Source organism: Pholcus phalangioides, unplaced genomic scaffold (assembly GCF_987345545.1).
Source record: "Pholcus phalangioides strain wild (caught in Gottingen) unplaced genomic scaffold, Ppha-v1.0 ptg000015l_1, whole genome shotgun sequence".
Classification (NCBI taxonomy): Eukaryota; Metazoa; Arthropoda; class Arachnida; order Araneae; family Pholcidae; genus Pholcus; species Pholcus phalangioides.
Window position 1 is genome coordinate 93464618 of NW_028301608.1, and position 14649 is coordinate 93479266.

The following is a 14649-nucleotide window of genomic DNA, read 5'->3' on the forward strand; positions in this document are numbered from 1 at the left end:
AAGTGGCCAATTTCGGGCTTTGGAAGTAATATATATAAAATCGGAGTTAGGGGCACTAAAATTTTTGAGACGTCCCTGGCCTCGCGTCTGGTGGGCCCTGGATTTTTTTATAAAAGATACAAGTAGGGGAGGCATTTCTTCCGTCGGTGTTTGTTTTTCCTTAGAAGCAAAACAAATACAAAACAGGTCACAAAATATGTTTCTTTTTTAAAGAAGAATAAAAAAATAAAATTCAATTTATTCACACACATTTACATGTTTCAAATCGACGCTTTTGATTTTGGAAAAAAAATATTGTTTTTTTTTCTTTTTTGTACAAAATTCTGAACAGAACGGAAGTCACGTGAGATCAACAGAATTGGATTTCTTATCGTGATAATAATGATCGCGTTGGTTGTGTGCGTGCATCACATCTTGTCAGCGTCTTCTTTCGGTCCCGTGAGTAGATGCTCGATCTGCTGAGGCAAACTCCACACTTTCCTATTCAACTCGTCGACCTTGGCCTTCAGCAATGACTGGCTGGCGTACAATTTCGCCTTCTCGGCCTCGTGCTGCTGGATGATATGCTGGAAATGCTTCCGTTGCTTGGCTGCCTCCTGGTCGTAGTGCTTGGTTATTCCCTTGATTTTATCCTCGTACGACCTACGGCAACACAAAGAAAACGAATTCATTCAACCGAATGCCGGTGAAAAAGTATAGAAAGTCGTGAGTTAGTACTTTTTTTTTTCAAACCGAGCACAACTCAGGTCCATCGCCATAGGCAATTTACTACCTAGTGAGTTGTGCCGGAAGTGTAAGTGTGTGTGCCTAACAGTTTGAGTGCGTGTCTAGTGTTGTGTAGGATTTTTCAGTGCTGCCATCTATATCTCAGAAGTGAAGTGTAATGACTGAATATCTGTACGGTTTGTAGGACTGTTGCTCTCTGTGGCGAGACTTTTTAACGGGGAGATCGACTCGCATTTGCGCCTTGAAGTTGGAAACCACAGAAAACCAACTTCAGTCGACCACCACTGAGGTGACGGTGGGGCTCGAACCCGGGTCCCCGCGACGCGAGTCCGTCATTATGACCACTCGACCACCACAGCGGCCGGGTACTTTCAAACATCTAAAAAAGACCGCGTTCGTAATTTTACTCATTCGCTATGTCTTAAGGCATCCCTTAATCCAGTGGCCCTCAAACTTTTGTCACCGCAGCTCTCTTGCCCAATTAATGGTTCATCTGCGGCATCCCAGAATAGTTTGTCCGGTATTTTCCCGTAAATAGGTTTAAATAAGCCACGGCACACATTTTGAGAAACACTGTCTCAAGCCAAGGGTGCTCAATCTTTTGAAGAGTGCGAACCACTTCATTGGTTTGAAAAGTGTCGCTGGCCGCATAAGTGATCTGTAAATGTTCCACGGACATTTAAGTGATCTGGAACAGCGCCTCAGGTTACCTAAGTGATCTGCAAATGTGCCACTGGCCACTCAAGTGATCTGGGGATGTCCCCCAGGTCACTTAAGTGATTTGTAACTGTGTTGCGTAAGAAAGTAAAGTAAGTGCACCACGAGCCACTTAAGTAATTTAAATAGCTTGTTCCACCATTGACAATGATCGTCAAATGTTGGAGGCTGGAAGGTATTACGAAGAAACCGCCTTTTTCCCTTCTCTTCCAACCCATCTGGCCACACATTGGTCGAAGAATGCCAATAGTCACAACACACTGTAGGCGTATTAGAATGGAAGCAAATGGAATATTGGAATGGAATAATTACTGGAAGCAAATATTCACTAACGAACATTATCTGGGCCAGTATGTAGCCAATCTGTGCCAATGGTGCTTCATTGCAAAAGGAGAGGCAAACATTAGAAGCAAATACTTGCGAATGAATATTGGACCAGGCTGGGCATGAGTATAGTTTCAGCTTAGGAAAGAACCAACAACGAACAGGCACACATCAATATTGCAGCTCACCACGACGTACGCACAGAAATACCACCATTTGAGGTGTGCAGAAATGATACACAATATGAAAACAAACATGATCTAATGACGCATGTTTAAGAGAGGACATCCTGTAACAAGTCATTTACGGCTTCATTCTCAAGATCAAAGTTGTGATATCTCGAATGATAAAGAATATCGTGGGGGGAGGGGGGAACACTGGTGGCATAGGCTGGCTACACGCTGCCGGCCAGGCTGGACCTGGCCCAATGTTACTTCGCGAATATTTGCTTCCAGAACACTCCAATACTCCAACGTGTCTTCTGACTGTTGGCGCTCTTCGACCAATGTGTGGCCAGACTTGTTGGAAGATCAGGAACCTTCCAACCTCCAACATTTAACAATCATTGCCAATGGTGGAGTTGCCACACTACTCGCCGATTATCAACCTCGGAACCTATTGAGCCAGGCTGGACGCGAGTGTATTCCTAGCTTTAGAATACTCTAGGAAGCCACGGATGAAACTTGACTAGGGCAAGGGAGTCACGAGTTACAAAGTTTGAGATCCACTTTCATATGGGAAGTGCGCAAACCATCTCAAGATGGTCTCTCTCTCTAGGCGATCTGTCTGTATACATCATATGTACATAATGCAGTGAATGTTCGGGGTTTCTAGCCGGCCTACCACGTACACAGAGGAGAATCGTCCTGCTGCCGCAAGCAAGTACTTGTCCAGAAGTTCAGAGGTGCCTGCCTTGATGTAGGGCCTCTAATATATATACGCTAACCACTGTATATATAACGCTAACCACTCTATAACTATATAGTGATACACTCACTATATAACTCCTATATCATTTACTGACTCGCTCACGATGTATATATATATATATATATATACACATCTCGGGATAGATAGAGTATGGTTCCCGTGGACCTTGGGAGCACTGCAATGATCATGTGCTAGATAGAGTGGGGTTCCCGTGGTCCTTCCGTTGTGTACATCTCGGGATATAGAGTATGGTTCCCGTGGACCTTTGCTATAAACATCTATCCACAAAGTGTGGTAGGTAATATCCTTTACCTATCCTGAGATGTACATATCAGAAGGACCACGAGAACCTCACTTTGACTATGGGGGTAAGATGCTTATAGCAGAAGGTCCACGGGAACCATACTCCATCTATCGTGAGATGTACATTACGGAAGGACCACGAAAACCCCACTTTATGTAGCACATGTAACCATTGCAGTGCTCCCAAGGTCCACGGGAACAATACTCTATCCCGAGATGTATATATCAGAAGAACCAAGAAACGATACTCTATCTATCCCGGATATTCCTTTCAGAAAGAACACGAGATTCTCACTCTATCTATACCGAGATTCATATATCAAAAGGCCCACGAGAACCACACTTTATGGATAGATGTTTATAGCAGAAGGTCCACGGGAACCATACTCTATATTCCGAGATGTACACAACGGAAGGACCACGGGAACCCCACTCAATCTAGCACATGATCATTGCAGTGTTCCCAAGGTCCACGGGAACCATACTCTATGTATCCCGAGATGTACGTACCAGAAGGACCACGAGAACCTCACTTTAACTATGAAGAAATGTTTATAGCAGAAGGTCCACGGAACCATACGACCACGAGAACCCCTCGCTCTATCCATCGTGAGATACTCATAGCAGAAGGTCCAGGGAACCGTAGTCTATCTATACTGAGATGTACATAACGGAAGGACCACGAGAACCATACTCTATCCCGAGATGTACGTACCAGAAAGACCACGAGAACCTCACTTTAACTATAGGAAGATTCTTATAGCAGAAGGTCCACGGGAACCATACTGTATCTATCGTAAGATGTATATAACGGAAGGACCACGTGAACCCCACTCTATCTAGCACATGATCATTTCAGAAGGACCACGGGAACTACACTCTATCGCGAAATGTACGTATCAGAGAAGACCACGGAAACCACTCTATCGGAAGATTTTTTTACGCGATTAATTGGTATGGAAAATTATCGGGTCATGAAAAACCGCGTAAAGCAGTTTCCAAACCTTTTTTTCCCACATATCCCCCTTCTTCAAAATTTTTCTCCCATCGCCCGTCAACGCAATCCAACCCATAGGATCCTATGTTATACTCGTAGCTTCTAACCCCCCTCCCCTGGAACATTTAACGCCCATGTTGGGAATCACTGTCGTAAAGCAAAGGATGCCCATAAAAACGAGATATGGGAACTAAGTTTCACGTAAGTGAAGGACCAGAATCCATATCAAAATAAAGATCGATCTGAAGTCCGTCTCGGCAACTAAAAAGGGGGGTGGTGGAGGAGAGTCAGAGAATTCGAATAGATGATGATACGAACTTCGAAAGTAGTTATGGGGCGGAGCGTCGGCAGAGAGGAGTGTAAAAGAGTTCATGAGATAGCGTTTAACGACTCGATGTTGGTGTCAGACTTGCGATAACAAAGTGCGTACTGAACTCAAGCCCATCGCTTCTGAGAGTTGGGCAATGCCTGCCACAAACTAGAACGAAAGTGGCGCTCCTGCCCTGCAAACAAGAACGAAAGTAGTTGCTACGCATACGAGCGTAAGCTACTGTGCAAGTAAGCGCACAGTAAAGAAAGCGGCTGTCGAAGCCCTTCAAACCCGAACGAAGGTGTAAACAAGAATAAAAGCGGCTGTCCAAGCCCTTCAAACCCGAACGAAGGTGTAAACAAGAATAAAAGCGGCTGTCCAAGCCCTTCAAACCTGGACGGAAGCGGCTGTCCAAGCCCTTCAAACCCGAACGAAGGTGTAAACAAGAATAAAAGCGGCTGTCCAAGCCCTTCAAACCTGGACGGAAGCGGCTGTCCTAGCCCTTCCAAGCAGAACGAAAGTGCAGACAAGAATGAAAGCGGCTGTCCAAGCCCTTCAAACAGAGAACGAAGGTGCGAACAAGAATGAAAGCGGCTGTCCAAGCCCTTCAAACAGAGAACGAAGGTGCGAACAAGAATGAAAGCGGCTGTCCAAGCCCTTCAAACAGAGAACGAAGGTGCGAACAAGAATGAAAGCGGCTGTCCAAGCCCTTCAAACAGAGAACGAAGGTGCGAACAAGAATGAAAGCGGCTGTCCAAGCCCTTCAAACAGAGAACGAAGGTGCGAACAAGAATGAAAGCGGCTGTCCAAGCCCTTCAAACAGAGAACGAAGGTGCGAACAAGAATGAAAGCGGCTGTCCAAGCCCTTCAAACCAGAACGAAGGTGCAAACCTGGACGGAAGCAGCTGTCCAAGCCCTTACGAGCAGAACGAAAATGTCAACAAAAATGAAAGCGGCTATCCAAGCCCTTGAATCTTGGGAGCAATAGTGAAACGAAGATTGCTCCGCTGTAGCCGCTACTCATTGGTTACCGTGGGGCTCTGTTACTTGTAACGGCATTTGAACAAAAACTATTTTCTTTTACGAGAAACCTCACAAAAATTAGAACAATGTTTTAAACATTAATGGCAATTTTTTTCTCAAAGCAAAAAAGAAAAAAATGCATTGAAAAAGAAGAGCTTACACATGAAGGTTATCAGTGTTCTTTAGATGCATATGAATGTGTATCAGCTCAATAGTTCTTATCCTGTTTCTGTCTGAGTAGCCAAAACCTTTCAGAAAGGTCCTCGCACATTAACGAGATGTTTTACTTCCAGTTGAGAGTTTAAGTTAAATACAACAAATCGCCAGCTAAAATTCAATTGTGATAGTTTCATCCTTAATGATATTTGAAATACGAAAATGAAATAAATTTTACAAGTATAAATTGCAATACAAATTAGTAAAAATTTTTTTTTTTTTTGTTTTTCTTCCCAACTGAAATTTTTGGCGAAATGTCAACAGTTGGAACTTCATTTTTTGCCGCTTTTCATTTGAAAATAATGAAAAGTACCGAGGGTAAGTTTTGAGCTTTTTCATAGCTGGTAACACGTGACTTAACACGTGAAAAGTGGTACAAATCTAAAATTTCAATCGTCGGTATGTGAATAAAATTTTCTTCAAATGTTTCGTCATAAATTTCTTTCTCTATGTTGCAAATTTAACTATTTTGCATCTTTTGATTAAGAACCGTGTAAAAACCTTTTTAGTTTTATATTTCCCTCAATAATTATTAAAAAAATATCACAACTAGCAATTTTCCATGTGGAAATTCAACTATTGAACAGACCAATGAGACCAGATACATCCCGCCTTACATCTTTAGTATATTTCAAAGCGTTATTTCTGTGCGTCAACGGACCACAGAATTTTTTCACTTTCCGACGCTTTTCGAGGAACACCTTGTATATGTTACGGTAAATGTGATAAATCGATGATTATGCATAATCGCCGGATTTACATCGGTTATTATGCATATTCTCCGATATAACGGTGATTATGCATAAGCACCAGACTCATCACATTTACCGCAATATAACATATGCACGGCACTAACGTATATGAAATGTTATAGTCTTAAGTGGCGTTGTGTTGTGTGTCAGTCGTGTGTAGTGTTGTCGAAATTAGTGCTCCGTGATAAAAATTTCTTCTGAAAAGTGCTTAGAGACTTAAAAAGTTTGGGAATCACTGAGTTAGAGAGTAACAGAGTGAACGACCTAGTTAGTGAGCAAAAGACTGGGAGTGAGCGGCCTAGTTAGTGACTGAGCGAGCGACAGAGTGTGCGACCAGGTGATTGAGTGTGTAACAGAGTGAACAACCTAGTGATGATAGAATGAGTGATCTAGTAAGTGAATGACAAAGTAAGTAGCTGAGTGACCTAGAGACTCAATCGCTCGTTCGTTCATTCATTCGTTTCGTTCACTTGTATATTCGATCATTCATTCACTCACTCGTTCACTTGGTCACTCGATCATTCATTCACTCATGGCGAACTGTTGCCTGTGAATTGTTTGTCGGTGAGCTTTCCCAGCGATGAATTTTCCATTCGTTGAATCGTTGGTCGGTCGGTGAATTTTCCGGATGTAATTTTTCAGCTATGCGTCACGACCTAAAGTGGATTCGCGGGAGCTACCTAGATGACTCGTACAAATTCACTTATAGTCCTGATATGAATATATTTATTGCGTCACTAGTATCACTGGTTTCACTAATTTCGAACAGCCCCACATGGGTCCCAAAGTTGATGTTGTTGATTTTGGGTCGCGGCTGAAAAAAGGTTAAGAACCTCCACTGCGATAGAGGAAACGCTTAAAATCACAACATACGCTAAACGTACCTTTTCGTTTCCACGAGTTTCTCGGAGAAGATCGTCTGAGTTTTGTTCCTGATTACCTCGGAGGTCTTTTTTATACTCTCCAGAATCTTTTCCTCTAGGTTAATGCACATTTTCTCGACGTCCTTCATCTCGTTGACCAACGACAGAGACTCGTGACGAGCGTAATCTCCAAGACTTTTGGGCCACTGGAAATTTTCAACTGGTACCTCCTTCAGATCCTAATGGATATATTCGAACACACACATTTGTGAAGCGATATGTAAAAGCACTATATGATAGCACTAAAGTGCCGCGGATAGCTGAAGTAATCTGGGAATGTACCGCGGACTACTTGGATAATCTGTAAATGTGCCGCAGGCCACTTAAGTTTCCTGAAATTGTGCCGCTGGTCACTTTAGTGATCTGTAAATGTTTCGTGGAGAGTTGAGTTTTCTTCATGTGTGCCGCGGGTCACTCAAGTATCAGTAAAAATAAACGTATCTGCGGGATACGTATCCCTCCTGTATCTGCGGGTCTCTTAAACTATCTTGCAACGTGCCACGGGTTGTCTAAATCCTCGTGATCTGCGCCGTTGGTTACTCAAGTAATGTGGAAATAAATGCACCGCGGGCAGCTCAAGTTCTCTGGAACTGTGCCACAGGCCAGTTAAGTGATGGGAAACTCCGATGCGGGTCACTCAAGTTAATGTGTCATTTTATTCATTTTTGCAGAATTAGGTTTGAGGTCTCGGGCTACATCAGATGACTCCGAAGGCAACACTTGGCCCGTGGGCCATGGGTTGAGCATGTATGCTCCACGTAATTGTTTGCGTGTGTGTGTGTGACAGTGGGAAGATGCAGGATGATTGAGAATGAATGTTCAACCGGTTGCTAGCGAGCACCGTAGTACTCAATGAAAGCACCTAAGATGATTGTTGCTTCATACCCGATTTCTTACCGACTTTTCCCCCATTGATGGTGCTCAACCTTTAGGAGGGTGCGGGCCACTTCATTGGTTCGAAAATATGTCGCAGGTCACTAAAGTGTTCTGGAAATGTGCCACCGACCACTTAGCTGAAGTGAGAATTATCAGTGAACGGTCACTGAAGTGATGTAGAACAGCACCCCCTAACTTAAAGTATCTTCAAATATACCGTGGGTGGACCAAATGGGAGTGACCAAAAGAGTGACGTGGTGAATAGGAAAGCATGTGAATGACCAAAAGAGTGATCTAGAAAGTGAAGGAATTAGGTCAGTTTGTGACCAAAAGAGTGAACTAGAGCGTATGCAAGCATGTAAATGACTGAAAGAGTTACCTAGAGAGTGTGTGTGCATAGGAGTGGCTTAAACAGCGTGGCAGCATGTAAAGAGCCAAAAATAGTGACCCGGACAATGAAGGACCAGATTGGTGAATGACCAAAAGAATGACCCAGAGTGTGTGAAAGCATGTAGAGTGCTCAAAACAGTGTGCAAGCATATTAATGACCAAACGAATGACGTAGAGAGTGTGAGCGCAGGAGTGACCAAAACGTACTCGCATGCTTACGCGAACCAAAAGAATAACTTAGAGACACAGGCGTATTTTTAGGGGTTGGGACCAAGTAGGTTATAGTACAAGGAGACCAATTGTACAGAACAGACTATAATGGGAAAAAGGGTGGCAAAATCCGTGTAGCCAACTGGTGGCAAAACCATAAATCCGCTCTGCGTGGGGAGAGTGCGGCGGCTATTTTTTACCATAGAGGGAGGAGAATTTCTGACACTAGGATGTAGGAGGGAGGCCCTCTACTTGAAGTTGTCTGTACAATTACATACGCATGTGTACTCACCACGATGATGGCATTCATCAAGTTCAGAATCAAATTGATGCAATCGCCGACGATGCTCATAAGTTCGCTGTTGGCGTACCGTCTCATGACCTCGGTCTCGTTCGCGACCAATCGCATCAGCTCGAACTTGAAATGCTTGAAATGAACATGAACCTCCTTCATGGCCTGGCGGTCAATGTCGATATCATCTACATGACAAAAGGGGGAGGATCGGGAAAAAAAATCAACTAAATCACCAGCGAGTACGGGGTCATTCAAGTATTACGTAAGAAGATTTTCAGCCATTTTTGACCCCCCCCCCCGTCAGCAAAATTTCGTCAGCAGCTTAGAATATTTCATATCTTCAAAAAGGGGTAGTTGATGACGTAAGCAAACTTCAAACCCCCCCCCCCCCTTGTCATCAAAAGTCAGCAAATCCGAAACCCCCCCCCTCGTTGCTGATATAATAATTGAATGACCCCTAACATCAACGTTTCAGGTTTTGAAACCAGGCGTGCACAACCTTTTTTCAGTATGCGGGTCAGATATGCAGTATTTCTGCTGAGCGGGTCAGAAGCTTGTTGATATAACGTGACCATATAACCCGTATCTTAAGGGATATTCCCACAATTTTGGCCTCGTACGTCCCTGTGCAACCAAATATTTTAGGCCCCGTGCCAACTTTAATGAGGTTAAAAATTATTATAGTAATTTTGAAATCAAAAAGTTTGCCATCCGTGGAGTACGGCCCTGCGTATCAGAATTCCGAGTAGTGTCGTCAACTGAAAACTGGCAGATACAATACGCTCTACTCTGGGTACATAAAAAAAAAAAAGAGAAGTTTTTGGTGCTCGATTACATTCAGAAATAAATTGAAGAGTAAAAAAAAAAACGTATTTTAATGTGTTTACCCGTTTCTGTGTACGATGAACGAACGCTCTGCGATGACCTGAACGGAATTTGGCAAGGTTCACCGGAAGGATTCGAGTTGAGCGGCTGTTGTTTATGCATCCCTCTACAACTTGGCGAATCCACGCACGAGATTTCCTTGAAAAGATAATACACATTTCTTTTAAATGCATAAGGATTGATGATTTTTAATACACGTGACCACCAAACCAGCAGAGAGTCTAAATTAACCCCCCCCCCCCATTTCAAAACATGCTGCATGATGACCGATGATGAAGTGCCCGAAATCAATTCGGTCTGTACTTGACGTGGTTCATCAATAAATACTTATTGATCTGACTGATGAATCAACACTCTCCATCGCAGCTTCATCTTAACGTCCCATGAGTAAAAGTAGCTGTGATCTCGTTTGTAGCTATATCCAGAAACGTACTTTCAAGGAATGGGGTGGGGGGCTGCTTAGCGGGCGATAGCCCAGGTCGGAAAATTTGAGAAATGATTGGTCAATTATATATACTAGTAGAATGAGATAAGGGTGGCATAGTTCGTATAGACCACGGGCAGTGAAACCATAAATGAGCCTAGTCACTTTGTCAGCCAGTCAGTGAGTCTAGTCCCACTTTCAAGTGTACTAAGACTATAAGGCCGATCATCCACTGGAAGCGATTTGAAGTGATTAACAAGTCACGCGCAGTTGTCTGTATTTGCAAGACTGATCCCATCGTACAGAGAGGAGGAGATCGTCGTCCACTAGAAACGATCTTTTCCTTCGACAGTAGCAGATGACCGACCAAATCCAAATGGAATGGGATCAAACGCGTCTTGCCTTATCTGCGCAGGCGCAGTACGGTAGTTTACCTTTTTTTTCTGCGCCCCGTGCTCAGTTTTTTTCTTCCTTTTGTCGTCTCTCTCTCTCTCTCTCTCCCCCCCCCCTTCCTTTCTCGCATGAACATAGAAACTGAAATTGGATAATTGCTATTAATAGGTTGTGATGGTAAGTAGTAATATATTTATTTATTAACAGCACGAACGCCTTCTCCGAGCTTGTGTCAGATGCCTAAGTAAGTATGTACTTGATAAATACGGTAAGTATAGTCTTAATACTTCGGGAAGTCCGGCTCGCATGGGACCAGCCACGAAGTTGGAAAACTGTAGATAACCAACTTCAGCCGACAACCACTGTGCCATCAACGAGGTCCGAATTTGGATCCTCAGGACGAGAGTCCAGTACAATGCCCACGCGACCACCAGCAGCCTGGTTAAAAACCTGAATTTCAGAGTTTTCAACCAATCCGTGTCGAGTTGCATGCTGAATCACTTGCAGTATCGCGCCAGTGTGCACACTGCCTTAACCTTTACAGCGGCAATCCCGAGATATATCGTCTAACTTGGTCTGTTTTATTTCAGCAATCCCGAAACATCTCGGGTTCTCAAAACTCTGTAATTTCGGCAACCCCGGGCGGAGCCACAGCGTTGAAGTTGTTTTTACAGTCAAGCATGTCAATCCTTCCCCTTTCCCTCCAATCGATGAACTGCCTGTGGGCGGAGTCAGCTTTTGTTCAAATTTAGATAATAGAAGGGGGGGGGGGGAGAAAGGATGTTTTTCCTTTTCCTTCGAAGTATTATACGTTTATGCAGTTAAATAACAGAAAACAATACTTTATTATTATTATTATTATTATTTTGGTGTTATATATGGCGAAAGCATTTATCAGCTGACGCAATCGGGAAAAAGTATTCTTCTTGAAAATAGGTGGCAATTTCTAGAAGGTTTAGTGGTTTCCACTGTAGTGGTTATAACGGATCAGGAAAATTTTAAAAACCCTTAAAAAGGGCCGTAGTGCCGTGATACAGTTTTTAGGAATAAAAAACAGCCTTATTTATACTACAGAAATAATTTCCTGCGATACCAATAAACACACGCGCAGATCTAGTCTATAGATTACATGAACATCCAGTGTAGAATTAACAATCGCTCTATGGTGGTATTAATTACTCATTATCGAGACTGATCCATCTCACATACTAAATAGCGATCCCAATCACCGTTCTCGTCATTGATTCGCAGGAAAACGATGATGAAAATTCATGTTACAGATACTGAAGAGGTGAAATCGGCTGCACATAATGTAAATAAACACTCACCTGTATTATTATTATACGCTGAAGAATTTGATCGAATACAACGCAGCGATCGGGTGATCAGAACTCAAAGATTATCTGGAATCAACAAGAATATACCAGGAATCCACGAGAGTCACGTAATATTAAGAAGTGGCTTAGTATCGGCTCTGCCCCACTGTTTACGCATCGGCCCCGAGTACTATTTGTGTTTATCGGCTTTCCATTTCAATAATTATGCGCTCAAGAGGTATGCTAATACTGGCGTGGCCGTCTGTCTTGATAGACCTGATAGTATCATGGGGGTCCCCCAGGGCGAATAGAGCCACCTTTACGGTTTCACCGCTACGCAATTCATTGATATGAAAATTTACAGACATCATTTCGTAACCAGTGAGTGAGGGACCGAGTGATTTAAGTGAGTTAACGTTAGAGCGAGTGACTGAAAGATTTTGTGAATGAGCTTGAGAGTAACTTTTGAGTTACCGAGGAAGTGGATGACTGACCGAATGTATGACCAAGTAGATGAACGATTGAGTGAGTCAACGTATTAGTGATCGAGTGAGTGGGTGAGTTAACAAGGGATGTGCAACAGGTGCGGTAGCAACGTGCTCCGCACTTACGGTGATGGGAATGGAAAAAAAAAGATGTGTGGGATGATAAGAAATTCAGTAAACATATATACAAAATGGCCAACAGATGGCGCTAGACAGATTTTTTTAAAATCTATCTTCAATTAATATGTCAATCTTTTCTAGCAGATGCATTGTATATAATGCTAATTCTATCTTTTGTTATCAGATTTATAGCCATCTGTTTGGTATTTTTGTAAATATTTTTTTAAGGTTTCAATAATCGTTCACATGTCGTTTACAAGACCCATCCTCTCCCAGCCAAGAGGGCAAGCATCATTTTAATTTGCACAGGAAGACACTCTTAGCTTGGTGATGGACCCAGAACATCATTTTATCTGGGCACCTACGGTGCTCTTGAGACAACCGTGCATCTCCGCCCAACCCCTAAAGGTCGATCTTGCGCACGCATGTACGTTATAAACAACAAAAATCACTGTCATCACTACTCATACACAACGAACAAAGCAATCAAATAATATGTCTTAATGAATTCTGATTAAAAAAAAGGAAACATTTGGTGTGCATGAAGCCCCATGCTTTGAAGATTATCATTTCCTTTTGTCCGTAATGATGGTTTGTATGGATGGAACGTAAATGAAGCATGTTTGAGTACGAGTGGGTGTATTCATTGCGAATGGAAGAAGAAGACAACAGAGAGCAGAAACGAATGCGTCCAAAGCGGCTGTCACAAAATGTCACCTTCGACGCCAGACACCGGATCTTGGTAATTCAAAGCAATGAAATGGAATTGTGACAAACGAAAAACGTTCCCTAAACACAAGAACGCGGAGCGAAAAAAAAGACGTCAACATCAAAAATACAATGCATGTGCATAAATACTTTAAAATGAATTAACAGCATTTACCGAAGTACATGTGATATCTTCCATTTTCTTTTCTAGAAAGTTATTATCTAATCAAGATTTTCCTAAAAGATTTTTTGAAAAAAATCCATTCGGTTGTCAAACATAAGCATAATATTTCAGCATTTCTACTCTCTTTGTAGTTTTGGTGTTGTCATGCCCGATGGGTTGAGAGCAGTTATTGGGTATGGAGATGGCGGAATTTGCGTTAGGGCTTGAAATCTGGAGATTCATCTGGTCATTCATGCTATTACAGGTCAAATGGGCCACAAAGGACCTATCACAGCAATAGATTACCATCATGAAAATAATTTAATGATCAGTGAATCTGCAGATGGGAACAGTTAAATCTAAACTGATGGAAAAAAATTCTATGCACTTTACCTTGTGAACCAGAAGATATCGAGCATAGGTCTGTAGAAAGTGTTTCGTTTTTCTCCAGTCATCCACTGGTGGCTGGAGACAGGTGCGGATCTATTGCATCCTCTATTCAGTGAAATGCGGTAGTTCATGAAATTTTCGGAACTCCTATACGATAATATTGCATTAATAATCAATCTATTAAAAATTACCTGTATCAACGTTTTTGATTAAATAATAAATTCAAGAAAACCGACTGAAACACGAGAACGACTCAAAAAAGTCGGGACTGTCCCGGAAAAGTGGGACGTATGGTCACACTGTTCAGAACTACTAATTTTTAGGCAATTTCTAAAATCACCCCCTCTCAACAGCAAGCTCTAGATCCAACCATAGCTGGAGAACATGACTACAGAGAGACACAGACTTGGTTGAGTGGGGTGCAGAGGAGAGCTACGCGTTTCCTTGTTGGCACACGGGGCTTGAGTTATGAAGACAGACTTGATTTCTTAAATATGTTTACCTTTTTAGGAATGCAGAGGTGTCAGGGTGATATGATCGAAGTGTTTAAAATTTCCAACGGGATCGATAGGATGGACCATGGTTCCACCTTCAATCAACTGCTTTGACGAGGGGACATCAGTATAGTTTAGTAAGGGACAATTCCAAGTTGTGGTGTCGCAGGGAGTGTTTCTCTAATAGGGTTGCAATAAATCTTACCTGTGGAGGGGGGTTGTGAATTCTAACACAATTGATGCGTTTAAAAGTAAGTACGATAGACATAGTGGGATAAA

At 42.6% G+C, this 14649-nt stretch overlaps 1 protein-coding gene across 1 annotated transcript; it reads right to left on the bottom strand.

Annotated features, from left to right (window-relative positions):
* Nucleotides 1-209: 209 nt before the first annotated feature.
* Nucleotides 210-10009, bottom strand: LOC149077076 (uncharacterized). Its single transcript, XM_089242654.1, has 4 exons — nt 9880-10009; nt 8990-9177; nt 7183-7400; nt 210-642 (listed from the first exon to the last, which is right to left on the bottom strand). Exons 1-4 carry the CDS (start codon nt 9977-9979, stop codon nt 408-410), a joined length of 741 nt encoding a protein of 246 aa, XP_089098780.1. The 5' UTR covers nt 9980-10009; the 3' UTR covers nt 210-407.
* Between the last annotated feature and the right edge of the window lie 4640 nt (nt 10010-14649).

Excerpts from the sequence above, each read along its gene's own strand:
- LOC149077076 (XM_089242654.1), bottom strand. The coding sequence starts at position 9,979 with ATGCATAAACAACAGCCGCTCAACTCGAATCCTTCCGGTGAACCTTGC. Across the intron at positions 9,178-9,879 it reads TTCATCGTACACAGAAACGG|ATGATATCGACATTGACCGC; the intron begins GTAAACACATTA and ends TTTGTCATGTAG. Across the intron at positions 643-7,182 it reads AAACTCGTGGAAACGAAAAG|GTCGTACGAGGATAAAATCA; the intron begins GTACGTTTAGCG and ends GTGTTGCCGTAG.